Here is a 27,637-nt window from a genome sequence, read left to right on the forward strand (position 1 = left end):
GTCCAGCGACCACAGATTCCCCCACAAGTCTGGAAGGAAGAACAGTTGGGTTGATGGGGATGTGTTACACAGCCATTTAACAACACTGGCAGGGCCTTACCCACACCTGGTGAAGTCCATGGGAGTCTTCTCCCAGGACATCAGCAAACACAGAGTTTAAACCCTCTCACCCAGCTAAGAAACACATTATCTAGTGATTAAGTCCAAGCTGACACTTGCTTGGTGTCTTGGTTTCAGCACAGTCATTCCCAGTTCCCCAGCAATGAGTTGGAACATGTTGCACAACCCATAGAAAGACCTGAGAATCAGTAACCCTGCGCCAAACACCCCCTGGATACATGGCCTACAGCTCAAAACTTTTACATACCTTCCTTAATATCCCCGTTTTGGCACTTTCCTTGCCATGGCTCCAGGTTCAGGTTCTGACGCACCTCCCTAGCAGATGGGAATAAGCATTAACAAAGCATTAACATCAGGGAAGCAGCATTTCAGGGCCAGGAAAGGAAACGCCCATAAAAGATGCAGTGGATCAGATAAGGAAGAAAGTTTAAACACCTGTTATTAGCTGGGTAGGGAAAAACACACCCCACCACCCCCACTTAGGAGGTTGGTGGGTAACAAATACGAGACCCAGCAACTCACCACTATCAACTGCTTTAAACAGCATCACAACCAGCAGAGCTACACACATTTCTAACAGCAAAAGAGGGGCTGGGTGCTCAAAACCCATTGACCTCTCCCTCTCCAGAGCAGCAGTGCTGCGGGAGGGACGGATCCCTGCAGAGGCGCAGTTTTTGGGGACAGCACAGACGTCTGTGCTGTTACTGCCTGGACAGGATGGGCTCATCTCTCTCTGTGATGGGAAGATGGCCTCAAAACCATGTGTGGCCCTGGCCAGGAAGGGGAACACTGAGGGTCTGGCTATTTCTCACATAAAAGAAACCAGCTGAAGGTGACGGAGAAACAGCAAGCTGTCTGCACCACGTACCGGTTTAGATAAACTGACTGACAACTCCCATTGAACCACCCGCAGTACGGGTCCCTTGCCAGCAAGCAGCTGTCACAGTTGTTGCGATACACCCTGCACATGTCCATGGGTATCTCCACGACTTTATCTGTTGAGCCGATGTACAGCACTGCCTGCAGGAGGGAAGCAGAGGGGCTGATCATCTCGGCACTGTGTCCCAGTGCCACCTTACAAGCGTCTAGCACTTCTCCTGCAGCTTCACTGTGATACCGGGGTGGATTTCACCAGCAGGGCTGGTAGGTCTCCAGGCAATGCAGTCATATGTTCCTATCATGGGAGGGAAAGCAGTCATCCTTCCCCCACCAGCCCTGTGTATAAATAAGTTTGCTCCACCAGTGACAGCGGTGTTGTCAACTCCGGGACGGAGCACTAGCGCTGTCTGACAGCTCATCTGCCAGCAAGGCTGGACAACGAGAGGGAAACTGCAGGGGGAGGAGAACACTGTGCTGGGATTTGGCCCAGGGAGCAAACAGCCTCGTTCTTCCCTTGCCTCCAGAGGAGAGGAGGTGTCCAAAAAGCTCCATTGCCCACTGACCACACAGAGAGTTACCCAGGACTGGGGACATCAGCTCAGCTGTTAGGATTTAGCAAAGCACAATGCGGGACCCCCCACAAACCCACCCAGAGGCTACTTCCAGATCCAGGGGCTGTCGCTAAACCATCTGTCCCTGCCTTCCTTGCTGCCTGCTTTTAAAGCTCCAGCCTGACCCACTGCTTTCCTTTCTACGGAGCAGGCAGAGACCCACCCTCTTGTGGTCCAAGATCATGGACTGGATCGGGTCCTTCTTTGGGAAGACCTGGAGCTCCATGATGTTCTGCACCCCGTCTGGCAGCTCCACGATCTTGTGGATGGATCCCTTGTCTAGAAAGAAAGAGGGGAGAGCCCTGATGAAGTACGCTGAGAGCAGAAAGGCAAGGCAGAGGGGCTGCCGGCAGGGGTGGGGAAGCCAGGCAGAGAACCAGCTCTGCCTCCAGCCCTCGCTGTGGCACACAATACCCACTCTGCAGAGCCAGGCTGGACTGGATTCCTGAAACCAGCCACCCACAGAAGACAGGACCTTTCTCAGAAGGAGCCTGCTTGCTCTGCTAGGAAATCGTCCCCCAGAGAGTAGCGTTTCCTACAGCACAGCCTTGTCATCCTCCCAGCCAAGAGCCACGAGGAACCCGCTTCCCATCACCCTTCCGGACCTAGCTGTGCCTGCTTTGATCAGCTGCGCTGTAACAGCCTCAGCAAGAAAAACCAACTGCCCTTGAGCTCCACTCTGCTTTGATCACTGGCCTGTTCTTGCACGAGCCTCATCTCACTGCTCGCCTGAGGCTGAAACTTGGGTTTTGCCTTTCTGTTTTTCTAATTAAACTGACTCCCCTCCCCAGTTAAAAGACTCCAAACTGGTGATTTAAGAAAATGAGTCAGTTTGGTGGAGGGGTAGAAAGGCAGATCCTGAGGGAACAGGGCTCAGGAATCCTCATCCTTTACCCTCTCTTAGTTCTTGCATGGTTTCCCCTTCCCAAATAGTCGCTCCCTTCTCCACCATCAACCAGGTGGAGATGAAAGAGGTGACCCCAGGTCAGGCAGGGATTAGGACCCCCCAGGTGCTGGCCCTTGCCTCCACCCACCCCAGTGAGGGTGGGCAGCTGCCCTGCCAAGCCCTGCATCTTGGAGCGAGCTCCCTGGTGGGAGTCTGCAAGGCGTTAGCTGCATTTAAGCTAAGGCTTTCGGCAAGATAAGAACAACCTGAGCGTGCGTGGGCCCTAATCCAACGCAGGCCACCTACTGAGAGCTGTCTGCATTTTTTTAATCACAGATTAGGAAACAAAAACCCCAGAAAGTCCCTCCACAAGTGCCAGTGAACAAATCCCAGCACAGTGCAGAAAAAGGGATGAGCACAGCTGTAGGGAGCAAGCCCGGGGAGGCAGGCAGGCAAGAGAGGGAAGCACTGGGTTAGGAACCTTTGCACCTTCTGGGCAGCAGGTAGCCGCACTGCATGGGAACCCAGGCAGCTGCCTGAGCTTGCCAATCTTTTGCTCTCCATGCCATTCACTTGCAGCTGAATTGCCTTGGCCCAGCTCCGCAGCATCTCCGGCTGCCCCAGGACCACCAGCAGCTGTGATCAGCTGGCTGTGTCTCCAGCCGGAGGTGCTGGCCTCATAGGAAGTCTGCGCTGCTGCACTAGAGCAAGCAGGGACAGGAGATGACGGAGTGGGTCCCTTTGCAAAGGATTTCTGCTTGACAGTGTAAAGCTCCACCTGGGGAGAGCTGTGCTACCCCTTCCTTGCCCTAAAAACACTTGGCCTGAGACCTACCACAGGCTGAAGCAGCCCAACTGGGTAAATCTCACGTGCTGGGATTCTGCTTTCAGCCTGTCTTTGCCTATGCAGCCAAATTGGATGTATTTAGCTGTACTGGGACTTGGCAGCTCTTTTCTGCTTGACATATGCCAAGCTGGGAACATAGCCCCTTGCTTCGCTCTGCACTGGGGGTCTCGTCTGCTTCCCTTGGGTTCCCTACCCTCCAGGGGAAAGCAAACTCCAGGGAACTCCAGACAGAATGGTTCCCAGTACCTGTCGCCAGATAAAGCACATTGTAGCGGCGTCCATCACCCGCAGAGACCTCGTGCACCCCAATCTTCTGGTAGCGGTGCTTGTTGTGGAATAAGGGGCTCTTGGTGGGGGAGAGGGGCTCCACCCGGTCCTCCACCTCCGGGTGGCTGTCGGCTATCTTGAAGGTCTCGCTCGGGGTGTGTTGTCCAGAGGAAACGCACTGCAGCAAGAGGGGACGAAAGCCACCGACAGAGTCAGACAGGTCCCTGAGGATGAGGCTCGAGGGCAGGAGAGCAAGGCAGGGCACAGCGTGGATACCTCAGCCCAGAGGGGGATGCCCAGGCACGATGCGCAAGCCTGCCCTGGGAGTAAACACAAGCCCTGGGGCTGCTGTGATTGCGCTCCTGCCAGGCCCCACCAGCGATCTCCCCTGCAGAAGTCACGGTTTAGGAGCCTCATGCCCTGTCACACACACCTTCCCACCCCCGAGGCTTAGGGGAGCCTCCCCCCACCCTGCTGTTTGCTGCCAGGTCAGTGGTGCGCCTGTAACCACAGGGCCGGGCTGCAGGTTGGCTCGGTGAACCCCCGGGGTTAGCAAACGCAAGGGCAAGACACTGTCCTCCAGCTTCACACGCAAGAGCTCACAAACCTGTTTGCCGAGGCACGCAGAGCCCGTCTCCCCTTGCTTTCTATGAAGGTGTTGGACCTTATCCAGCCTCCTTTTGTTTCCAGCAACAAACCTCAGATTCTTCCTGCATGCCTACAACCTTCCTCGCTGCCCCAGCTCTCACCTGGCTGCTCAGTGGTGGGACCGTCCCCTCACCTGCCCCAGCTACTCTGACAACTGCAGTGGTGGAGCAGGGACGAGCTCTCCTGGCCTCAGGAGGCTTCTCCACTTCATGTGGGCATCTTTTATCACTCACTCACCTGCCCAGGCTTGATCTCTGGGTTGGGACCGTTATAGCCTTTGAGTCTGGACGTCCGAAACACGTTGTCAATGTCCCCAAAGGAATAGACGCAAACAGCAGAGCTTCCCCTGTGGGCAACAAGACAAAGAGAGGGTCAGGGAGACATTGGCCATCACCCCTAGAGCTGGAGCGTGTTTTCCACCCAAGTGCCTGCCAGAGACACTTAAGGGCTGACAGAAAGGCTTTGGCCCACGGGACAGGACATCTGCCTGTTTTGCAAAGACGCTCACCAGGTGTTTGTGAAGAGCCCGTAGACTTTGGAGTGTCGCCAGTTACTCGCAGGGACAAAGAAGACATCTTGCAACCAGTTGAAGTTGCCCTTGGTGACTGGGTCAACACAAATCAAGCTGGCCTTCAGGAAAGTGGTCCACTTGGAAGCAGAGAGCGAACTGGTTCCCCCTTTATCTTCCTGGGGGAGAGGGAAAGCGGGGAGTCAGAGTTTGGCAGAGAAGAATACAAAGTGCCTCCCGTCCACCATCTTGGATGGATAACCGGGGGATGCTCCAGAGGTATATTTGTTGCCGGTCACTGCAACAATCATGTACCTCTCTAACATACGAGAGAGACAGAACAGGGCTTTCTCTCCCCTACAGGCAAGATGGGAGCCAGAGGATGGGAAGGCCAAAGGACATGGCCGTACCCCACAAGAACTCTGTGGCAGAGGAGAGAATTGAGCCAGAGGGACCAATAACACCAGGTGAGCTGCCACGTCCATTTGCCACCCCTGTAACACTCTTGCCTCCCCACCATACACTATTCCCATGGTACCTTACACAGCTGGGCCACTCGGGAGATGTTTCTAGGGGCCTCAGGACTCTTATCCGGGTTGTCTTCACGAAAGAAGTAGTAAATCTTGTCTTGGTGAGGCTCTTCGTGCCTTAATGTGGTGGCTTTGACAAACTGAGGGTCTGAAAAGGGAAGCGAGCCATCAGAAAACCTTGGCCTGAACACACATTTCATCTGAAAAGCCACCAGTTGGGACCAAACCACCGTGCCCTGCAGCTAACCGCTCACCCTCAGACAAGAGGAGGAAATGCAAACACCATCTGTGCTCCAGGCAAAGGACAGGTCTGAGCCCATCGTCTACACCTGACTGGTGCGTCACACTAACACACTAACAACCACTTTTCATGTGCCACCTTCCCAGTGGGTTCCCCTTCCTCTCCCTCCTGCCCAACTCCATGCACCCGCTCCCTTGAAGGCCAAGTCCCCAGAGCCCGGTGAAGCCTCAGCTGCTTAGCAGCGAAGGAAACCCATTCTCCCTCCTTTTGCAGGGGAGCTATCATCATTCAGGAAGGCTTCCTCAGTGGGAATAAGCTGCACTGTTGTTTGTGTTTGCTGTGGAAAATCCAGTGATGCTCTTCCTATTAATACACCACTGCCACAAAGGGCATCCCCAGCAGTGGCAGAGTCCCTCTGAGCATCATTAGTTGGTGTCCCCGTGGCAGGGAGTTCTGTGTAAGTGTGGGATTGGTCTTGCGGCTCTGGGTCTATCAGGTTTTCTTGCCGGTGCCTCGGTTGCCCCCCTCCACTGCCCTGCATGAACAAGTCCTGTTTTGCCCTGGCGTCATTTTGATTTGATTTCGTCTTTGGCCAGGGGTTCAATAATCTCCCATTCCCTAGTGTCACTGGGGAGGCTTGGGGGAAGGCAATGGAACAAGCTCATGGAAATTGAGGAGGGTCCTTTCTCTCTATTGCCCACCCTGTCTCATGCACAGCCCAACATGTTCATGCCTCAAGACCTCACCCTGGCTGGGGATTTGGAAAGAGTCACTGCCTGGAGTGGAAGTTGTTCTTCCTGTTTCCACCGCTGCACAGCAGCTGATGGGCACCTTCACACAACCATATTTTCTTCCAGCATCTGACAGGGAACTTGCCACCCATTTCTCTCCATTTCCCCATCTCACCCTGAGCAAGAGGAACTCACTTGTCAGTTGTTTTGTCCCAGAAGCAAAGAGCTGAAATTCCCCCAGCTGGCAGCAAGAGAGCTGGAGGGAGCCGCTGGGTCCCTCCTCACCGGCATTGCAGGTGGGGACCGGATCAGCCCTCTCCACAGCTCTAGGGGTGACCAAACCCAAACAAGAAGCTCTGGGGCTACACCCCAGCTGGGCAGAGAGGATCTACCCCTCCAAGCTGTGCTGTATACATATGGCCCACAGTTGCGGACTGATAAAAAGTTCAACTTATCTGCCTGGTGGGACAAAGCGGCAGGTCCCACGCCTTCAGAATCTCCCCCATACTTACTCTGCATCACTGTGTCGCTTGTGTAAAGCTCTCCACCCCCTCTCACTCGACGAAAACGGGGTATCTTGCCATTCTGCTGGCTCTTCTTGATGGTGGAGTAGATGTCATGACCTATGGGACAGGAAGGTTCATTTGCAGCAGGCTGTTTCCGGAGGGGCCAGAAGCATTTGTGAGAAGAAAACAAAGAACCAAGAACTCTCTGGGCACATGGACTCACCAAGATGGTGGATACAGGTCAAGAAACCCAGTCCTCACTGCCTAGGATGGAGCAGGCCTGGCAGGACTCCTCCAGTCCTTTTCCTTAAAGAGTGGCAGGGACAGATTCTTGCTCTACCTCTGGGAAGGATCCTCCTCTGTCCCTCTGCCAGGCCCAGAGCAGCGGAGTTACCGCAGGACCCTCCTTCCCCACTGTCTCCATTGCACTCTACCCTCCCGCACAGAGACTCAACCCTCATACCCTGGATAGGAATAAACTTTATGCCATGCGCTGCCCTAGAAGGATGTGGATTTCGATGAGGCAAAAGCAAGAAGCGCTAAGGCCAGTTGCCAACTAGAACAGAGGGACAAAGCCCTTGGAGCAGCCTCAGGGTGCCCCTTTTTGTTAGAGAGCCCAGCCTTCCTGCACAGCACTATGACTGAAAATATGTGAGCAGTCAGACTTACCATCAACGACAACGAGGGTATTCGAGTCAGGGGTGAAAGGAGCAATACCTCTCCCATCCCATGAAGTGCGCTCCTTTCTCTGCGTCTGGGTAAGGACAGAAATGGTCCCTAAGTGTGATCAGTTCAGGGAAAGCAGGGGAGCCAGGTGCCCACATCTACCCCTGGGGCAGGAGGAAAGCAGCTCTCCTTGGCTGACACAGCCCAAACGAGGGAAGGACGCAGCCCATCGTCAAATAGGCCAGGCAGAGCTCCTGCTGCAGACAGGAGGTGAGCGGACAGGGACTATGACAAGTGAGCACAGAGGAGCCATGTGCAGACCTCTGCTCATGCAGGCTGTCCCATGCTGTCACCATAAGCTCCTCGAGGGAGTTGGCATTTGGGCATTTCAGAGCACTCTGAGAAGGAGTGGGGATCGGGGCACCATTTTACAGATGGAGACAGCACAAAACAAAACAGCAAGTGCTTTGCTCTGGTCCCATCACAGGTGGCCACAGCATACCAAGTTCCAACAGGTGGGAGCGCAGGCACCAGTCCCACACACCAACATCCCGTCTCCATACTTCTCCACTAATGTGAGGTAATTTTTATTGTCCTCCTGCAAGAGAAAGAAGAGGAGCGTGAGCAGCTGCAAATGGCAGAGCACAGCCCCACAGCTCCAAGCCCACAGCACTACCAAGCGCACTGCTATATGGCTTCCTAGTTTTTTCGTGGGTCTTAAAACCAGAGAAGGAAACTAGTAGCATCTCATCTGATCTCCTGCTCCACAGGTACTGGAGGTCTTCACCCAAAGACAGCACGTGAGGACCATACACAGTTCCTTCCTCAGCAGTCCTTCAACCCAAGTCCTCCAACCCTCACCCATCCAGCTGTTCCACATGCTACCATCACAGGTAGGACCTACCAAACTTCCAGGCATCATGCACTGTCCTTCATTTTTCACTGGGAAGTCTTCCTAGGATAAAAGAGAAAGAGATATGCTTTAATTCCTTCCCTTTAAAAGCCAGCTGACTTGGGCTCGGCCCCATGCACTACATGCCAGTCACTCTCTTCACAAGAAGCAAAGCAAGCACGTCGGCGAGAAGGTCACTGAACACTGCAACACAGCCCTTTTCCCTGCCTCAGCATTTGAAAACCCTTGGGGAGGCTGGGCTGGATCTCTCAGGACCTCAGGGTGATGGGGAGAAGTGGGGATGCAGGGCCAAAGCGGCAGGCATGACTGGCAGCCAGCCTGGGCTGCTCTCCAAAGGATTTTGGGAAAGGATCTGTCATTGCGGGGAATGGGTGTTCAATAGTGGGTGATGGTGTCTGAGGGCTGGGACACTTGAACCCCACTGTTCCTGGGACCAAGAAGGGACGTATCTGAGCCCAAACTTCAGCAACTGGCTTGTTTGAGAAGGACAAGAAGGGGTCATGAGAAAGCCAACTGGAGGGTTTTCCTGCTGTATTTACTCAGTGCCCAGCTGATCCAGAACCTCCTGCTTTTGAGGAAAAGCAGCCCGGGCTCCAACAACAGAAAGGGATGGGAGCTTAGCTTCTCCCCAGTGACATGACTCTGAGCAACCCTTCTCACACTAAAGAAAGGGTCCCTCACTGGAAAAATCCTCCCTCTGGGGCAGCAAAGACCTTAGGAGGATCACAACCTGGGAAGAACCCACCCACAGCTACTATAGACTTCCCCCTTGCTGCAGCCATTCATCATACTATCATTGCGGCTTCCAGATGGATGAGGCAGGCTGGGCAGAGTCCAGACCATTCTAGGCCTGGCTTTGCTGCTGGCAAAGACACTGAGCAAGGTATCTAGCGTTTGGGCTGAGACACGAATGCTGGACACTTTCTTATAGGGCTCCAAAGCCAAACTTGTTAGCAGAGCATCCTTACCGTGTGGTTCTCATAGGTTGCAAAGTCGTAGTAATAAAGCTTTCCTTCTCCGCCAATGTAGATGGCTGAGCTGTTTTCATTATGATAGAAGACTGGGTACTTCTCACTCCTGGGAAATACATACTCTTTTGCACCTAGAAACAGCACAGAGGAGACACTCGTCAGGGGAACTGCAGCAGACTGCAGAGAGTACCCGCAGCCAGCTCAGGCTGATCGACTCCCTTTCAATGTTCTACGTGCGAGTGATGAGAAAAACAAGGACTCGGGGCTAAGGGCCCTCCGGGATGGCTGGCCCAGCGCCAGGCAGCCAGGGAAACGCAGCTCCCAGGCTCAGAGCTGAGCTATTGTCCCCTTGGCCCCAGGGGACAGGGGAGCTGCACAATGGCATGGCCCCGCCTGGCCCCTGCAGGGCTGGTGGTGGTGGAGGAGGAAGGGAAACTTCGCTGCCGGAGCTCTTGTAGGAGAGCAGAAGCTCAAAGTGACTTAGAACTGGCTCTGCAGCAGCCAAGTGAGCGCTGCCTTCCCACCTGCTCTAATGGCCGAGTGCCTCCTGCCTCCCAGCTTTGAGATGAAGAGCTCCCTCCCCTCTCTGGCCCTCCTCTGACAACCACCCCAGGCAACTGCCTCGTAGATTTAGCTCCCGCACCCTCCTGCATTTGACATGCCTGCAGCTTTTTGTGCCCTGCTTTGGGACCTTGCACATGCTTAATTGGAGCTGTGAGTTCTTATCTGGCTGAACGGGACAGGAGCTGCTGTGTTGCCTTGCAGCTGGGGGTCAACCTCCCCGTGCCCATGGGGTAGATCATCTCCTCCCAGCCACAGCCCAGCATCACACCTCTCCTCACGGGTCTCCAGCTGCACTGTCAGCATCCTCCCTGCAAAGGCCAGGAGGGATGGACAAGGTTTGGAGCCCCCAGGCCAGAGCCCACGTGCGACAGGGGAAGGGTGCACACAAAGCCACAACTCATGGGCTGCACGCCCCAGACGTGAACAAGAAGTGAACTGCAAGACCTAGGACCTGTGTCACAACCAGTTGCTGCAGACGGGAAGCTTTCCAGGTCCAGCTGGGAGGAAGAACTGCCTGTCCTCCTCTCTTTCACCTTCTGGCTTTTCCAGCTCCTCTTTCCTAAAAACATCCTCCCTTCGCCTCTGTCTTGCCAGCTGCGGTGCGGGAGGCCGGCCCTGCAGGGCAGCGCAGTTGTGAACCTCCTCCCTTGGGGTTTTTGCTGTCCCTCGATGGGCCCCGCTGGTCCTGCATCCCTCTCCGGGATGGTACAGCCGCATCTGGGCAGCTTTGAGCAGCCATGCCGGGGCCCAGCTCCGCAGCGGGGTGCAATGCACGTGGCACACGTGCACTGCCGTAGGCTACCCTGTCCCCCGCCGTCGTCTGCAGCAATGACGTGAGAGGGATTGCTCCTCCGAGGGGGAAAAGTCTCCGATCGGGACTGACCTCTGCTTAGCGAGACAGGGCACTCCGTTTTCATCTCTCCCTCTTTTCCCTTTTCCAGAGAAGAGGGGGCCCCTCTCCTGGCAAGTGCTGCTGCTCCCAGCAGACAGACAAAGGCTGCGTCTGCCTCGGGAGCTGGCTGCCTGCACAGACAGGCAATTAATCAGTGGCACGTGTCCCTCTCTATTTATAGGGGCACTTGGCAGGACGGGCAAAGGACAATCTTTGCACAGTCCAGCACTCCCCCTCTGCCCGAAGCATGCCACGCAGGGGTCCTGCCAAGGCTCCGCAGAGCCAAAAGTAAAAAAGACTTGTTAGAGGTCACTGGGGCTGCTGAATGCCTGCTTGATTTATGGCTTTTCTCTCCAAAGCGCTGGTCGTACCTCCTCGTGGTCTCTAATCCCTGTGGGGTTAAATGACACCCAGCCAGCAAGGCTTTCCCATCCCCGGCTTGGCTACCAGGGGATGTTGCCAGCCACCACCTTGTGATGGGAAACCCTACCAGACCCACGGGCCACCGTTTCACAAGGGCACCTCAGCCACAAAGAGAGAGGGTGAAGGTGTGCCACGGTACAGAAACCATCTGCGCCCTCCAGCCCGTGGCTTCTTGCTAACGCAGCACCTCTGGGCTGCCCTTCCCCTGTACGGCGGGACAGGGGCCATGGGGCTGCCCGGCAGCAGAGGGGGATTCAGCAGACAGGACCCCACAGCCAGGAAAGCCCAGCTGGATGACAGTCCCTGCCTGCTCCCCGTCCCCTCCCTGAGCACGTACTTTGCCTGTTGGAGAAGCTGGCATCAAGTCTCTTCCGAGTGACTATGCAACTCATTTGCCTAAGTAGCCCTACAAGCGGGAAGCCAGCCAGGCATGCCAGCTAGCCTGGGCACCACACCAGCCAGAGATTCAGGCTATGCTTGCTGGGGAGGAGAGGACTAATCACCTTTTCACCAGCCCCCTTCCCAGCAGTGCTCAAAATCCCCCTCTTGGCCCAACCTGCAGAGCAGGCAGGCAACAGCCCCCACACACGGGAGCCCCTAAAGCCCTTCTCCCCCATCCAACTACCACTGCCAGCACAACCCATCACCAACACGCCACAAGCAGGTCTGATCGGACTTAGCAAACTTTGCTCTTGTTTTCAAACCTCCAGCCCAGCCCCTAAACTTGCTGCTAATCTGGGAAAATATACACTTGCAGCCATTGCCCACTCCTCTTCCTCCACCTCACCCTTTTGCACACTTCAGCCCCATGTGATCCCGTTACCTTTGGTTTCATTTTGAGTTTTATTTTCACAACACTGCTTCTCTCTTAAGCTCAGCTCTGAGAACTGTGCCAACCTGCAAGGACACACTTCTCTCCAAACAGCCAGAAACAAGCCCAAAACAATAATTTGGTTGGCGCCAACGTATTATTTATCCTACTGCTCCCCAGGGACTGCACTGAATCACTAAGCTGAGAGTAAACAGCTCTGCTAGCCAGGGCCCAGAAGCGTGTTTGTGGCTCCAGCACTGATTTAACTTGAACTGGAAGGGAGCCTTTTAAAGGTGTTTCCACGAGCGGGTGCTGGGGTCCCTCTGCCTCTGCATCAGCCCTCCAGCTGACCTGCAAAGCTAGCCTTCAGCCCCTGCTCTGCCTTAAACAGCTCGGCTTAGGCAAATGGTTTGATCCCCTTCGCCTCTGCTTCTTGCCTGGCAGGATCAGGGGGAGCAACCCTGCACCCCCAGACTGGGGTATAAATGGCTTCAAGAACCAGAGATGACAAGGCAGAGGGCATCTAATGGCCCACACTATGGCCCCAAAGAAGGGGACATGCCTCTCCTAGCAAGCCCAAGGCTGCTTTTGACACTGCAAAGAAAGGCTCGCCCCCCTGGAAGGAGGAAGGCATGACCCTGCCGCCACCCTCCCTCCGAAATCGAGTCCGGAGCTTCAGAAGACACAGGGCTCATTTCCAGAGCCTCGCTAACCCCGCTGAGTCCCTTTGCCTGGCATTTACTGCAAACCCCACCGTCAGGGCGCAAATCAATGGCACAATTGTCAATTGAAATGCTAACCCCAGTCCGGAGGAATGAATGGGAGAAAGAGCGGCTTTGTGCTTTGCAGGCGAGATGGACAGTACTAGACCAGATTGAAGAAGAAGAATAATATTAAATAGGGGAGAAGGAGGGAGCCCGGTGCATTTTGGAAGGATGCCTGCAGCATAAGGTAACAAAGGAAGAGGGAAATGAAGAGGGACACGCTCTGGATGAGATGAGGGCAAGGGGACCCATCCTAAACACACAGAGCAACACAGAGCAATCCTGCTTCCCATCTGATAGGGTGAAATGGGCCTGCCTCCCTAGACATGGTTTGGGCAAATCCAGATTTAACGACACACTGAAGGGCTCTCTGGCTCCCTTTGGGTCCAGGAGCCCCTTCAAAAAGGCACCAAGAGCCTGGGCAGAGCCTGGCCCTCCCCAGCACCACAGCAAGGTTGGGCTCCCAGAGCATCCCAGAGCTTTGTGCAGGGGGGGAGCGTGTTCCTCACCTCCAGAACAGATGTACAACTAGAGAAGCAGCGTGGGCGTGCAGCCTCGTTTGCAGGCAAACTCAACAACCCATTTCTCATCCTGGCTAGAGGGCTGACTCAGCTACGGCTGTCCTTCTCCCCTCCACACTCCACCGTTCCCCGGTCTGGCAGCTGGCTCCGGCATCCCAGACACTCAGCTTAGTCACTGGCTTGCACAGCTCCCAGCACCGGTAGCGGGTGAGTCTTTGTGTGTCTACAATTCACTGATGCTGGGGGAGGACTACGTCTCCCTAAAATGGAGGTGAATCTGCTCTGGCGCCAGCACTTTAAAACAAGGAACTGAAATAAAGCTCAGGAAAAATAAAAAGGGAAGGATGAGATAAGAACCTGCTGCTTCTTGGGAGCAGCACTGATGCCAGACGAGAGGCAGATCCTTTATCTGCTGCTTATAAGATGCCTGTTAAGTGGGACCCCCTTTGGAATATGAAGAGGGGAAACCAGGCAGGGTATGGGGTTCATCTGCTCCCTGGCATTACCCGCTCCACACCACGGGGTCTGTGCTGCCCTGAGCGGGGGAAGTTCCTTTAGCTAAGCTGCCTGTGTTCTCCCAAACTCCTGCTGCTGCCATACGATGGGGACACAGGACTGGGTCACTTGCTAAATGGCAAAACGGGATTTAAACTGGTGCAGCGCTGAAACTCGCCACCACGGCAAAAACAGCCAAGTCTCTGGCACCGCCGTGCTCCCCGACGCCCAGGCAATCCACCCAGCAGCCCCAGGAATTCTTCTCACTATAACACATTATAACACTGTCAGTCGTCACCGTCACGCATCCTATCCCCCCCGGCATGACGCTGATGACACTGCCACCTGCTCTGCTGCCTGTAGGTCTGACAGTGAGCACACTCCTGCCTGAATCACGGCACTGGTTGGATCCTTTCCTGGTTTCCTCATTCTCCAAACAATTTGTCATTTCCCAGGTTTTATTTCTTCCTTCCTTCTTGAATAGACTATGACCTTGATAGTGCCACGTTGCTGCCGCAACCCGACTGGGATTGGCTCCGATGGCAGAAGGAAAAGCTGCCTTCTCGGTGCTGACCCACAGACCAGCAATGCAGGGGGGGTCCCCTGGGTCTTGTCCCCTACACCTGTGCCAAAAGCCCTCATCCCCCAGCAACGCAGGCCCGGCCGTGAGTCAGCGCTGACTGTGTGCTCCGGTCTCCTGCACACCACCCCGCTTTTGGGAACATGAGAGCCGTCTTGACTCGATGACACTGATCCCACTTCCACTCCCGCTTCCCCAGCACATGCAGGATGCATGACAAGCAGCCCAACATGGGCAGATTGACTGCTTTCCTTTAAGGGCTGGGAATGCGATTTGGGACCACTGCCTTAGTCACCCACTTTGGGGTGAGGACTCCCAGTCCCAGCTCTGACCTCACTCTGCAGTTCAGTTTCAGTTTCACTACTCCCCCAGGCGAGACTGGGAGGATGTTCCCTGTACTTCCTACCTGCTTGGCCAGATAGCAGTCCCAGGAGCCCCACCAGCAGACAGTCCCCTCCAAGGGGAGCATGGGGAGTCAAAGCACCCACCCCAGAGGGCTGGAGACACCCCACGGGGCTGCCATGGGTCCCCTCCATCCCTGGGAGAAGGACTGGACCGAACCACACTGCTCCCATCCAAGAGCCATGCGCCGTCTGTCTCCCCAGCTCTGCCACAGATGCCGGCAAGAAGCCAAGCTGTGGGATTTTTTTTTTTTTTTTTTTTTTTAGATGATCTATAAATTCCCAAGTTGAGACATTCTGGAAGGAAGAAGTATGCCTACGGGGAGCTGCTGTGCTCACCAAGCAGCTAGGTTTTCTTTCCCCCATGATTTTGCCCGAAGGGAGCAATATGACACAAGGAAACCACAGTCGGCCCGGGGAGGTGCTCCCAGAGCCCCGCTCACCCTCCAGCCATCCCCTCCCGGGGGATGGTCACCTTGAGCAGTCTGACAGGTTTCTGGGACCTGGCAGCTCCTGCAGAAACGGGGCAGGGGGGGCAGGGGTTATAGGAACAATTTGTCACGACCCAGGAGGGACATCTAGGAAGGGTTTGCTCTGACCTGCCACAGAGTAATTGAAGGGCTGTAAAATACAAGGTCCCCAACACGCCACCAACCAACACGCCTCGTGGAAAATGATACGCTTTTGCAGGAGGGGTTTCTGAGAAAGGGGTGAAAAGGCAATACAGTGTGGGAAACCACTTCCTTCTCATTGCTCACAAAAAAGCCTGGCCCGTCATTCCCTCCTCTCCCCGGCTTATGCCACCAGCACACTGCTGAGGGATTTAGCTGCACCCCTGGGAACCGGGATCCTTACAGCCACCACTCAGCGCCGGGGAAGCAGAGGCATAGGCTGAAGGATCATCCCTCAGGGAACATCACTCGGTGTGGGGGGCAGCCCCGCACCGTTTCAGTTCAAGCTATGCTCCAGCATCAGTCATTTCTCAAAGAAAGCAAAATAAAAAGAACAGAACCAATACAACCCCATTCCCTATAGATTTCTATCCTGGGGCCCTAAGAGCTCCCTCCAGAGCCCTCCCAGGGCCAAATATCATCCTTGCCCCCCTTTCACTCCCTCCCTGTCCCCTACCTATTCAGCTTGGCACAACGTGGCAGACTGGGAGCATGGCTACGAGCTGGCGCCCATCAGTCCGGTGGCTGGCACGTCTCAGAAGGGTTTTGTGCTGCCTGCCTTCCTCTCCCAGTCTCCCCTCTCCCCTGCCTTCTTTTCAGGATGCTTGCAGGCACCCCCCCAAAACTCCTCTGTAGTATTAGTCTGCCACAGGCCAAAAGGCACTGGGGGAGCAGCAGCGGAAACCAAGCGACCACAAAGAGTGCTAAAAATGTCTCTTGCTGAAGCGGGACCAGACACGGGCATGCATTTCCTGCTCCTTAAAGCTCTCTGTGCTCTCCTAGGGGCCACACAGCTCCCTGCCATGGGGGGACCCTCGCCTCGTGCCCCCCAAGAGAGCCTGACACGGCAGCCACGCTGCTTAAATCTCTCCTCTTCCTGCGCCGAGCACACAGCGCAAGCAGGAAAACCACTGACGAAACACAGGTACGCTCATTTCTAGTGCTAACTGCCAAAGTCCAAGAGCAGTCACCGGCTGTGACCAGCAGCTCTGCAAAGGGCAGGGTCCGGAAAATGGATCAAAACAAGGTCTGGCACAGGCATCAGTCATGTCCTACATATTTCATAACCAACGCAGCCTCTCCCAGTAGGGCAGGAAGGGCACTGGCCAGGTAGGGCAGCAACACTGAGGTCAGAGCAGCTGCCTTTGCTTTAGCCAGACACTCCCACGGACGCGTCCCAAGAGCATGTGTGTGCCCAGAAAGGATAAAGTAAAATGGTTTCCCAGGAAAGGCAAAGTGCTTTCATCAGCCCAGGGCAGGTAAAAGCCCTGACTGTAATTTTCCCATGCCCTCCATCCTGTAGGAAATACTGCGGTTTGGTTCCCGAAAGCAGCACAGCTGAGAGTGAGGGCTTGGGCTGTGCGCTGCTCTCCTTTTCGTTTTCCATTTGTGACCATTGTCCTTCATGTGGAGAACCAGTTAGCCCAGCATTGGGCAGCACGGGCAACCCGCAGGAGGCTGGAGAGCATCGGCGGGGATGCGTAGCCCTAAACCCTTGCACAGGCATCCATGCACTGGTGGGAAACCCAGAAGAGGTGTGAAAGCACAGAGGGGAGACATGCAGCTGGGAAGCCCACATTACTCAAACCCAGACCTGACTGCCTTCCACATTTCACTCCTCTTTCTTATTTTAAACTCGCAGCAAGTCAGAGCAACGGGTTTAATCAGTTTGGTATTTCTCATCCTGTCTCTCCCTGAAGACAGTTTGGAGACACGCCAAGAAAGCTCACGCTATCTTCTTACACCCCTCTCCAACTGCTTCCGACTCCCTCTAAGCACCCCTCCAAAGGAAGGAGGAAAGCCATGGATATATCGGTAACATCTTCATCCTCTCCGCAATGGGACTTTTTCACCCTTGTCCAAGCTACATTCCTGGCCGCCACTATACGAAGCTGCTTGCCTTTTCTTTGGCTTCTTCCCCAGCTGCTCCTGAAGACCCTACAATCATGGGGGGCTCGTGCGTCTGCTTTCTGCTGCCCTCAAGAGATCCCTGCCGTCAATAGCAAAATGCTCCAGAGCGGAGGAAACAATCCAGCCCACGTTATCGGGGATATATCCTACAAAAGCTCTCAGCCTGTGCGCAATCCAAATGCCCAGGAGGGCTGCACTAGCGCAGCAGAAAGGCTCAAGCTCGCAGAGTACACTCTAACTAGACAAATATGCTTTTTTAGAGTTACACTACAGAAGGCAAATATTCTGGCGCATTAATGATTTCCACTCTATTTCTGGTAAGCTCTGGAGCGTCTTGGCAGCAGGCAGCAGTATTCAGCGCAGGGGTGAGCTAGGGCAGGAAGAAAGAGGAAAAAAAACCTCTTGGTTTGGTAACCCAGCTGCTGGGCATGGGCATGCCTGCTCAAAAGCTCTTCTGAGAGCTATGCAGCCTATATCTCCTTTGCGAGGGGCCTCCAAGCCGGAGCCAGGGCCGGCAGCGGTCCCAAATGCCCACTCAGCAAGCAACAAAAGAGACCCCTAACCTGCAGCCAGGAAGGAACAAGTCTTGAATTCAAAGCCTCTGCCATCAGGCAGAGCTTCGTGAACATGGGCAGCACTGTAGGGCCCCACTTACCCTCTGAAAGCTCAAACCAGAGTGCTTCGTGCTCCGGGAAAGATAGATTTCCCCTTTTTAAACACAAAATGACTACATGACAGGCATGGCAATGTTTTCTACGCACGCTAACGCATTACCAATATCCCCTGGCCCCCTCTGCATGCTCACCCCCCCAAAATTATGCAGCACTGAAGCCTGTGCCACTGCAAGATGAGTCCAGAGCCTTTGATTTCACGGGTGCAGCTTGTCATCTAGCAGGTACATTTTTCCCTACCAGCCCCGAAGCCAAGCTGCTTGCTGCACCCTACGGATTGCAGGTGCTAAATTTAGAGCCAGGTTTTGTTACCTTCCAAAAGCCGTTCTCTGTAATGACAGTCCTGAGCTGTGCCGTGTTCCTGCTGGAAGCTGGGGAACTTCGGCCTGTGATTATGGTATTTTATTATATGGTCACTGGAACAACGACAGAACAACAAAGGATGGTTTTAGCAGGAGAGCTGCTATCTGGAGAGCACGGCTGCCCCTCCCACTAGGAAGATCAGTTTCCAGAGACTGATTTATCATAAAAAGCCTTCCAGGATAAAAATTGCCCCGAGCACCTCTATGAGCATCCACCAGCAAAACAGCCGCTTTACCTTTTAGCTTAATTGGCAGCCATCTCCTACCTCCCTGCTGCTGGTTAGGGCAGGGCAGCTGAGAAACCCTTCTCAAGCACATGCCCTTTCCTCCCAGCCCAGGGGAGGCTAGCCAGGAGGTAGACACAGGGTAAGGGGACCTGTGCAGTCCCCCCATGGAACCTGCAGAGGTTTAAAGGTGGGAAGAAAGATCTCTGGCTCTGCAGCGACGATGAAGTTTCAGTTCCCTATAGAATGAGATTATGCATGCAGCAAAGGGACTTCCTCACTAGATTGGGAAGGGCCCCGTCATGCTCTTTGCAGCCCTCCTACCTGCTGCTGTAGGCTTCCCACCCCTGTAATGAATATCAGCTAGGTCTCAGCCCCACAGCCTTCTTGGTTTGTGCCGGGGAAAGCCATGCAGACCTTCCTAGCACCCCCATTCTGCCCGCTTGACCCCCACCAGCAGCAGGAACACACAATATCCATTCTTCTCTCGTCCATCTTTGGCTGCAGCACCGCATTACTCAGACTTGGAAAGCCAAACCGCCGCATTACAGTCAGTCGTTTGAAACCAGACGCTCAGATCAGACTTTCCAAAACTCGCGTTATCCAAGATAGGAGCAAACCCATGGCCACGGTTGTTGTGAGCAGACCAAGGGCAGGTGTCTGCCTGGGACTGTCCATGCGTTCCCCAAGGAAACTCCTACAGCTCCTTAAACTTGCACTGCCCTCTCCCTCCCAGTACACACATGCCTGATGAAGGAGAATAACTTAACCCAAGTGGGTAACTAGATGTGGAGCCATCGTTGCAGGAGGATGCTGACACCAGTCAACAGGGTTCAAACTGGGCACTGAATAGTTCCAGCACTAGAGCTATCATTAAGGGCAACATTAGGTTTATTATACAAAGCCTGTTGCTCCAGACTTAAGGTGCTCTGAAATTAGTAGAAATGGTAGGAGATGCTTCCACATCCAGCTCCTGTGGCACTCTTACAGCATTTCTCTATCACACCAGACACGGTTAGACACAGCCTACTACACCGGCTGGAGCTGGGATTGAAAAGAAAAGAGTGCCCAACAGCAGGAACAAGTCCTATTCTTGGAACAACCAGAAATAGCCGCACACCATAGGATGTAGCTCAACAGGAGAGAGCTGGCTGCAAAACAAGCAATTTCTTCCTTCTAACTCACCTTCCAGCCCTTTTTCCGGATACAAGCTTCTTTAAAAAGCATCTTGTAGTCAGTGCTTAGATTTAGTTTGTACTCAAGTACTCAGGCTTAGATTTAGTTTGTCCTGCTTTAAGGCACCGAGCCTGACTACATCAACTACAGGATACCTCCCCGGGCCAATTTTCTGCAATTCTGACCCTGAATCAGCCCGAGGGCTGGCACAGAGCTGGGCAGTGGGTCAGCAATTTGCCTCTGGCAGTCTTTCCCAGCCCTAAGCATTTCACTTCAGCAGCCACAACTTTTATTAGTTTGCCCATGCCTGTTGTTTTTGTGTCACGCTCTTGCAAGAGGAGGTGGTTGTGATTCACTCGCTTGGTTTGTTTGGTTTTTCTTTTTCAATCTGCGCAGAGCAAAAAATATTTTCAACCAACATTTTATGATACCAGCATCACCCACCCTGTGAAAATGAGCCTTCTGCAGAAAATTGCATTGCTGGGAAAGTGAGAAGCTTTCTCCTGGAAATGTTGATGCTCTGAGAGCTTCATGTGAAACCGTCCTACAAAGATGTTTCACACCCATGGGACCATGGCTCCTGAGAAAACAGTGCCGCTGTCACTGAGGAGTAAAAGCTGGTGCTAGCACCACAATCTCTCATTTTGCCAGCACTCCCCATCAGTATTAGTTCAGCCTCATCTCTGATCAGCTCTCTTCCTTTGCTAGCTGAACGCAGCACCATTACAGCAGTGGGCTTGAAGAGCTCCTAGAATAGCTCCTACAGCACTCAGATGCTTGCTGGCACAATTTTCCCAGGGCAAGGAGAGGTGGCTGAGCTTGGCAAAGCCCAGGAGCTACTATGGGCAGCGTGGGCGGTTTCCAGGAACTGCCATTTCAACTCCCCTCCTGTGACCCAGGGCAGGCTAGAGCCAGTTTACCCAGTCAAAGCAGCCAAGGGTCAAGCGTATAATCTTTCTTTCCCCCCGCGGGACCTGCTTATCTCCTGTGAGCTACACACCAGCTCAGAACCCTCCAGCTTCCAGCCTCACCTGTTAATGAGAAAGAGGGGAATAACTAAACTGTCAGACCCCATCCTACCCCAAGGCGTAAATGCAGCAAGCAACCAGAGAGGGGCTGTGCGTTTGTCTCAGATCTACACACGTGGGGAGGGACAAGACAATCTTAAGCATGGCGGTAGCTAAAAATTATTCCTGTGCTGCACCAAAGGCCCCGGGCTAGAGCAGCCTGACCCAGCCCTCGGGCTCCTTGCCGTCCTCGCTGCGCTCCTCTGCTCTCCCGATGCTCGGTGACTTTCCGGTCATGAGACAGTCAGCCCGGGATGCCACCCTCCTGCTCCGTACGGAGGGGCTGTGTCTGCCCTCTCTGTCACCCGGACGGCTCTGCCCAGCCCCAGGACACAGCGGTCTCCGTCTCTGCAGATGGATCAGAGGAGTAAATGCGGGATCTGTGCTGACAAGCAAAAGCTCAGTGTGGGTTGTGAAAGCACCTTTTTCAAAGCAAAGCCCAGCTGGTCAGCGTTTGGTTAGGAAAAATACGTGGAGGCAGGGAGAGGATGGAAATAAAAGGGAAGATAAGCAAGAACACGGTGTGCAAGGTTGCAGCACTTGCTTCTGCGCCAGCCCAGGCTGCTAAGGCCGAACTTACTCCCACTCCGCAAATTTCAACAGATAGGGAACTTGCCATTTATAATCTTCCTTCATTAGAACACTGGGGAGGGTAACAGCCAGAAGATCCGACCCATCTGTGTGCTGGGTCAGCTGCAAAGGGGAAGGAGGGCAAAGTCCTTGTCAGTAAAAAGGATCTTGGGCACTTTAGATATGATCACTGGCCTGGAGCTGACCTCAGCCCTTTGCTCTGAGCGTCTTTCCCCTAAGAAGAAGAAACCCTGCCAGAGTCAGACATGCTTTCAAATAACTGCTTACCCAGCTGGACCTAGAAGCCAGCCACCTGTGCCGGCTGCTGGGACAGCTCCAGCAATCCCTCACCCTGCCTTTGGTGGCAAACACTCCCAAGCATGTGTTGAAACTGGGGTGACCTTTGGAGAAAGCATGCCACTGCCTCACCTCCTCCTGCACTGTGCTGTGGCATCAGGGAGGCAAAATAAAGGCAGAACAGCAGCTGAGGCCTCAGGGCTGGCTTTATACACACTGCATTCATAGAAAGGCAGATCTGCAGAACACAGTGCTCCAGCCACCCACCACCACAAGTCCAAGTCCCCAGGACTGTTGAAATTACTGAAATCCAGGAGCTCCAAGCACCAAGGCAGGCTGACTCCGTCCCTTTGTCTTCAGATCTGAACTCAGGATTGTGCTACCTAAGCCCAGCCACATTTTTTTCCCAGTTCGCAATGTCCTCTCGCCTATTTCTTGCTATGAAACCGGACACCAAGGGACCGCAGGGCAAAACAGCCCAGTAGTTCAGGCTGCCTGCACTGAGCCCAGGGCTCTCTTCCTGGGTCTGGCAGGGTGCTGGCAAGGGGAGCAAGGCTGAGACACGGAAGGGCAGCTGCACCTTTGCCCAGCACCAATTTCCTCCTCTCCGCCAGCACCGCAGCCCAGGGAGGGATCCCGCACACGTACTCTTCCCTCCTGGAGAGGGCTGGGCTCTGGCCAGCACGAGGAACCTCTACCTTCACTCACGGGGCTGTAACATCTTGAGGTGTCTTTGCTGAGGCTGCCGTACCTGGTGCTAGTGATGGGCTGTGGCGTGTAAGAAATTTAATTACGTGAAGAGCTGCCAGCTCCTGCAGAGCCCAGGGCTGAGGCCAGCGCTGCACCACTGCAAATGCAGCACACGAGGCACAGCCCCTGCGTGAACACCCACGCAAACGTCCCGGACTGCTGCTCTTCTCCATCCAGCTCCCCTGCAACAGTGTCACCCCCACGGCGGGGGACAAGCCTCTATAAGTGGATGCAAACAGCAGCAGTATGCTGACCTGCAGGTTTTACTAAAGATGCTGTGCTTGCCTTTCACTGTGTCTGGAGCACTGGGGAAGTTAAAGACGACTCCCTGTCGCCCACCGCATCCTCTTTGCCCCTGTCCCATTTCTTCACCCTCCCCCAGAGCCTCCTTCTCTACCCTCCTCCTCACCCACAGACTCACTTCCTAAGGGATAGATGTTATGCTGAACAAAATGCACTCTGTTAAACAGGACATGGGACTGACTCTTAATGAAGTGTGCCACACAGCTACCTCCGCTACCTCCCTAATTGAAATCCCTCTTGGCCTGTGTCCCAGCTAAGCTCTCAAAAAAAAAAAAAAAAAAAAAAAAAAAAAAAAGAGAGAGAGAGAAAGAAACAGATAAGCACAAGCTGATCCCTTTGCAGGGAAGTGTCCTAACACTAATTGGCTTCAGTGTTTCTCAGTGACAGATCCTCACTGTGTTCAATGCCAGTAAAGCCACCCTCTGACACAGATGCAGGGAAAGCCCAAATGACCATATTGCATGTGCATGCCAAGCACAGACAGGTGGAAATCAACCACTCGAGCTCTCTCTTCCCCCTCAGCACAGTTTTACTCCAGGACAGGCATTTCCAACCACACCAGACCCCAGCAATTTACCTTCCCCCCACCCCCCCCAACCCCAAGCGGGGCAGGGGAAACGTCTATGGAGAAATGTGTGACCCCCACCCTCTGTTCAGTCTCAGGCTCTGCGCCTTCTCCCCTGCTTGCATCCCCTTTTCTGAGCCACTTCGTTTGCCAGGAGATAAAACAAACGACGCAATACTAGGAGTAATCTTTCGCTGCCCTCCCTGCCGGTGTCTCTCCCCTTTGTGCGACGGACACAGCAGGCAGAGACCACCTTCGAGCCACCCACCCACCACCCTTTCCTCTGCTCCTAGCCCTTCATCCGCAGGCAGCGATGGGCCTGAAGAAGAAGGGCATAATAAATAACGGCAGAAGAATAACAGATGGCGCAGAATAAACCACGGGAAATTCGTGTCCTCTGAAGTTGTCGGCGAATAGGAAGCACAGAGGAGCTGTTGTACTGCAGAGCAGCATGAGATCCGCAGCTCGGCTGAACCCGCCGGCTTAGCCAAACACCAGAACCGCCAGGGACAAGACGAGGTCTTTTGTTAAAGCCTCCCTGGAGGGTATTAATCAAAAAGCTTGGAAGACACATGATAAAACCAGTAAACGTTAGTCTGCTCTTTTCAACACATGAAGCTTGGGCTGTACTCTAAGCTTGCTCCTTGAAAACATTTCTTTGTTCAGTTTCTGCTAAAATTGGATCCGATTATAAGTCCTTGCGTGCCATTTCAGACATACATATATTTTCTCAGAGAACAGAGATCTTCTGCAAATATTTACTCACAGAACTCATTTGCAGCTAACAGGGTAAGTACATCAGATAAGTAAGAAAATTAGCTATTATGCAAACATACTTCACACACTTCTCCCCTACAAGTTAGGGGAAATGGTTACTGTGCCTGTTTCAGGGCTTTTTGACAGCCTTTAATATACCCAGGTTGTAGGAAAATGTTTTTAGAATATAAAAAGGAAAGGACTTGGCAAGAACACGGATCTAAGAATTCAATTAAAAGCAATCAAGAAGCCAGAAGCCCCTTCCCGGGATCACAGGCGTTTTAGCTCATTTTAATGAGAGCCAAAAGTCTCCCCGAAGAAACAAAACAAACAAAAAAAGACCAACTCTTCCCAAAAGACAAGACATAGGTAGAAAATACACGGTGCAGGGAGTAGCTGTCAGCTGCAGACACTGCTGCTGCATCTCAAGGTTGCAGCTGACCGCAGCCTGGGACTTACCTTGTGGAGCTGTGATGATCCTGGGGTTCACCTTGGAGCGCCCTGCTGCCCACATGCCCAGCTGGCTGGCGCACAGGGCCACGAAGAGGGCAACGGGCGACCTCCTGCACATTTCTACTTATTCAGCGAGCAGAGATCATGAGCTTGTGAGGCTGACAGCTGCATCGCTTGCCTTATACAAAAGAGTGGGCAGCGTCCAATGACTGAAGCAGAGGGCGGGACTACGTTTAAAAAAAAAAAAAAAAAAAAATCCAAAGTGACTCTTTTCATTTAGCACCTGATTTTCAGCAGTTCATACCTGCAGGCTTTGCTGGGGGTTTTGGTCCTTCTTTCTTTTTTCTCCCTCCTTCTGTAAGGGGAAGGTGGGAGTCTGATGGCTTTGTTCACCTTTGAGGCTCTTGAGAAAAGCTGCAGGTGGCCCAAGGCTCACAATCAACTTATCACAGAGACTTGTAAGAGGACTATTAAGGTTGATACGAGTGAAATAAGAATGAAAATATGTGTGTGTGAGAACTCACAAAAAGCAACAGCAGATGATGGGTGCAGAGACCGATAACAAAGGATTGCTGCTCCCAGTTGCTTAAATAAAAGGATGTGTCAAGGTCAGAAAGCCATGGTTAGATATGAGGACCAGCTCACTAATAGAAGATTCTGCTCTACCATCAGGAGCATGCAGCAAGGCTGCAGCATTTCTTGTGTGCCAGCCCTCTTCCTGCTAGTGCTATATAAGACAATAGCAAAGGGCCACTCCTAGCAAAATAAAACACAGCTCAAAAATTCATTTGTCATCACAAATCAGGAAGACTACGAGACAAATACCAGAGACATGATGATGACTCGGCTGTGTCCCTTAACCTGTGTCACACCCCCCCCCCCCCCAGCAGACCAGTCGAACTCATATCGTGGTGCTTGTGAGCGTGCCGGTGCCAGTGTGGGAGCAAATGACATCCTAGAGTGCATCCACTTGGAGAAAAATCCACTAGAAGCTGGGGTGAAGAAATACTCCCCTTTCCTAAGATCCTGCCCTTACTTTTGTGATGCTAATGTTCTCCGAAAGGACGGTATGCTGAGCACACCCCGCTCAGGGGGCTGGCCTGCCACAGGGCTGTGGCACAACCTTTGGAAAGTCACTTTGCTTTGCCAAACCTCCCCATTCTCCGGATTCCCCATCAGGAGGCCAGGAAGGGCTGATGGTCTTTGTGAAGCGCTGTGAGGTTTGTTAATGAGAAGAGCAGGGCATTACGTGCAAGGAAAGCGAGGTTGGACGTGACCAGAATAGGAGAGCCCCACGGGGAACTCACAAGGATGAGAGATGCAGCTGCGCTCTTTAAAGTTGGTATTGAAGCTAGACCCAGGACCGCTTTGCTCCTGAAGGAGATGAACAGTGGCAGGGCAAGGGGGGCATTTTGGAGGAAGCAAAAAATTAATGAGCCAGCTGAAAGTGAATTTTAAGGACCCACAGGAATTTCCCACCAACTCTTAAGTATGGGGTTTCATCTTTCTCTTTAACCAAATATCTGCTTGGGTAATTACAGTATGATAACATACAGATCATTCTGGTTTTTCACTTTTGGGCATGGTGATTCCCAGCCTTGAACTGTTTTGCATTCCTGCTCACCTCGAAACAACTGCCCATTCCCCCTCCAGAGACATCTGCATTTCTCTACCTGCCCCACTGATGCCAGAGGTGCTAAACGCTGTTATCACTTGTTTTCTTGCAGAGAAGGCTTCCTGAGAAACATCTTATTCATTAAGACTCTTTCACACAGTCAGGAGTGAAAAAGAAACATTGTATGGTTTAGGCTGTTGATTTACAAGCAACCCATGATGGTTCCTTAATAAATATCGGCACTTAGCATTTTGCATCCACCCCAAATTTGGGCTACACCATGAAAGTTGCATATATTATTATCTGCTTTGCCTTTTATGACACAACACAGCTGGTGGGCTGGGAAACTGGCTTCCAACTCCCATTCTTGACAAAGTTGCCAACTGGAAACACAGAAGGGTTCTGATCAGAGATGAATGAGGAGAGTTTCTGCCTTATTAGAACAGTATATCCTTTGCTTTTCCCTTTTCCTTGGCCCTAACACAGCTGGGGACTCTGCATGGTTAGCTTTCAGGTTTTTTTTCCACCTACAGCTAAATACAATGCTCCTGTGTATAACATTCAGCTTCAAACTCCCCCAGGAACTTGGAAGTGTTCATCTCTGGACTCTTTCTACTTCAACACATAAGACCCCACTCCATCTCCTAGACCAGGAGATAAGCCACCCCATGAACACGCCTGTATTGTGGTCCTGGATTCAGAATGATGCTATAACACCTTTTGCTTTTGCTAAGCAAGAGACTCAGCAGAGAGCTTGGTGTGTATCAATTAAATACAAAGCTGTGTGAGATCTCTGCATACAGCTCACCAGCAAAGGAGCCTGCAGCAGAGGAGAAAGAAGTGACAGTGGTGGAACATGCTTCTAACACAAGTATACAGGAGCATCTCACCCAAAATGCTGGTTACAACTCTTCAAAATAATGGTCTTCATCACAACTGAGCTTTCACCCTAATGCCTTTGCTCCCTCCAGAAGCTACAGCTCCCCTTAGCGTCCTTTTTCCTCCCCACAAGCTCCTTCAGGGCAGCAAAGTGACTGATCAGCCAGGATGAGCCTGACTCCCACAGGTGCAGAAACATTGGATCATTGCACAGGACAACATTGGGAAAGTGACTTCAACACATGGGCACGATCTGGAGGGTCAAGGGAGTGGCATGGCACACACCGTGCACTGCTTTGGGAAAATAACTGCTTTGGGAAAATAACCCCACCATGACTTCCCCATGGGCAGGGCTGTCCCACAGGCATACAAAGCAGCCCAGTGCAATGCTGCACACATTTCATCAAGGAACAGCCCAGCTTGTAGGCTTGGGAGGAGCGCAGAGCTGATGTCAAGCTTGCTCCAACCCTGTACCAGTTTGCAGGAGGTGCTGAATACAGAACAGTGCCCTGAATGCAGCCAGAAACCCGCTGTGCATTAAGTACACACATGCCTGACCCAAAACAGGCCAGCACTTCTGTGACAGAGTTTG

The 27,637-nt window shown here is 53.1% G+C and overlaps 2 protein-coding genes across 4 annotated transcripts in view; both read right to left on the reverse strand.

Moving 5' to 3' along the window:
* The window catches only part of SEMA7A (semaphorin 7A (John Milton Hagen blood group)), a 32,000-nt gene that overhangs the window by 2,049 nt on the left and 2,314 nt on the right, over positions 1-27,637 (reverse strand). For 2 of the 3 annotated variants that reach the window (XM_030014251.2, XM_030014250.2), the window contains exons 2-14: positions 24,558-24,778; positions 9,322-9,455; positions 8,345-8,395; positions 7,943-8,038; positions 7,444-7,528; positions 6,781-6,891; positions 5,305-5,444; positions 4,767-4,945; positions 4,496-4,604; positions 3,590-3,788; positions 1,774-1,889; positions 989-1,140; positions 368-435 (exon numbers count right to left, since the gene is read on the reverse strand). In XM_030014251.2, coding sequence (XP_029870111.1) covers positions 368-435; positions 989-1,140; positions 1,774-1,889; positions 3,590-3,788; positions 4,496-4,604; positions 4,767-4,945; positions 5,305-5,444; positions 6,781-6,891; positions 7,444-7,528; positions 7,943-8,038; positions 8,345-8,395; positions 9,322-9,455; positions 24,558-24,669 — 1,552 coding nt within the window. In that variant the 5' untranslated portion in view covers positions 24,670-24,778. The remainder of the gene's footprint in view (positions 1-367; positions 436-988; positions 1,141-1,773; positions 1,890-3,589; positions 3,789-4,495; positions 4,605-4,766; positions 4,946-5,304; positions 5,445-6,780; positions 6,892-7,443; positions 7,529-7,942; positions 8,039-8,344; positions 8,396-9,321; positions 9,456-24,557; positions 24,779-27,637) is intronic. The other variant, XM_041123363.1, reaches the window with a different exon arrangement.
* The window catches only part of UBL7 (ubiquitin like 7), a 33,298-nt gene continuing 14,986 nt past the window's right edge, over positions 9,326-27,637 (reverse strand). Inside the window, exon 13 of the transcript XR_005932350.1 lies at positions 9,326-9,455. The gene's annotated coding sequence lies outside the window, so the exon portion shown is untranslated. The remainder of the gene's footprint in view (positions 9,456-27,637) is intronic.

This window comes from Aquila chrysaetos, chromosome 5 (assembly GCF_900496995.4).
Source record: "Aquila chrysaetos chrysaetos chromosome 5, bAquChr1.4, whole genome shotgun sequence".
Classification (NCBI taxonomy): domain Eukaryota; kingdom Metazoa; phylum Chordata; class Aves; order Accipitriformes; family Accipitridae; genus Aquila; species Aquila chrysaetos.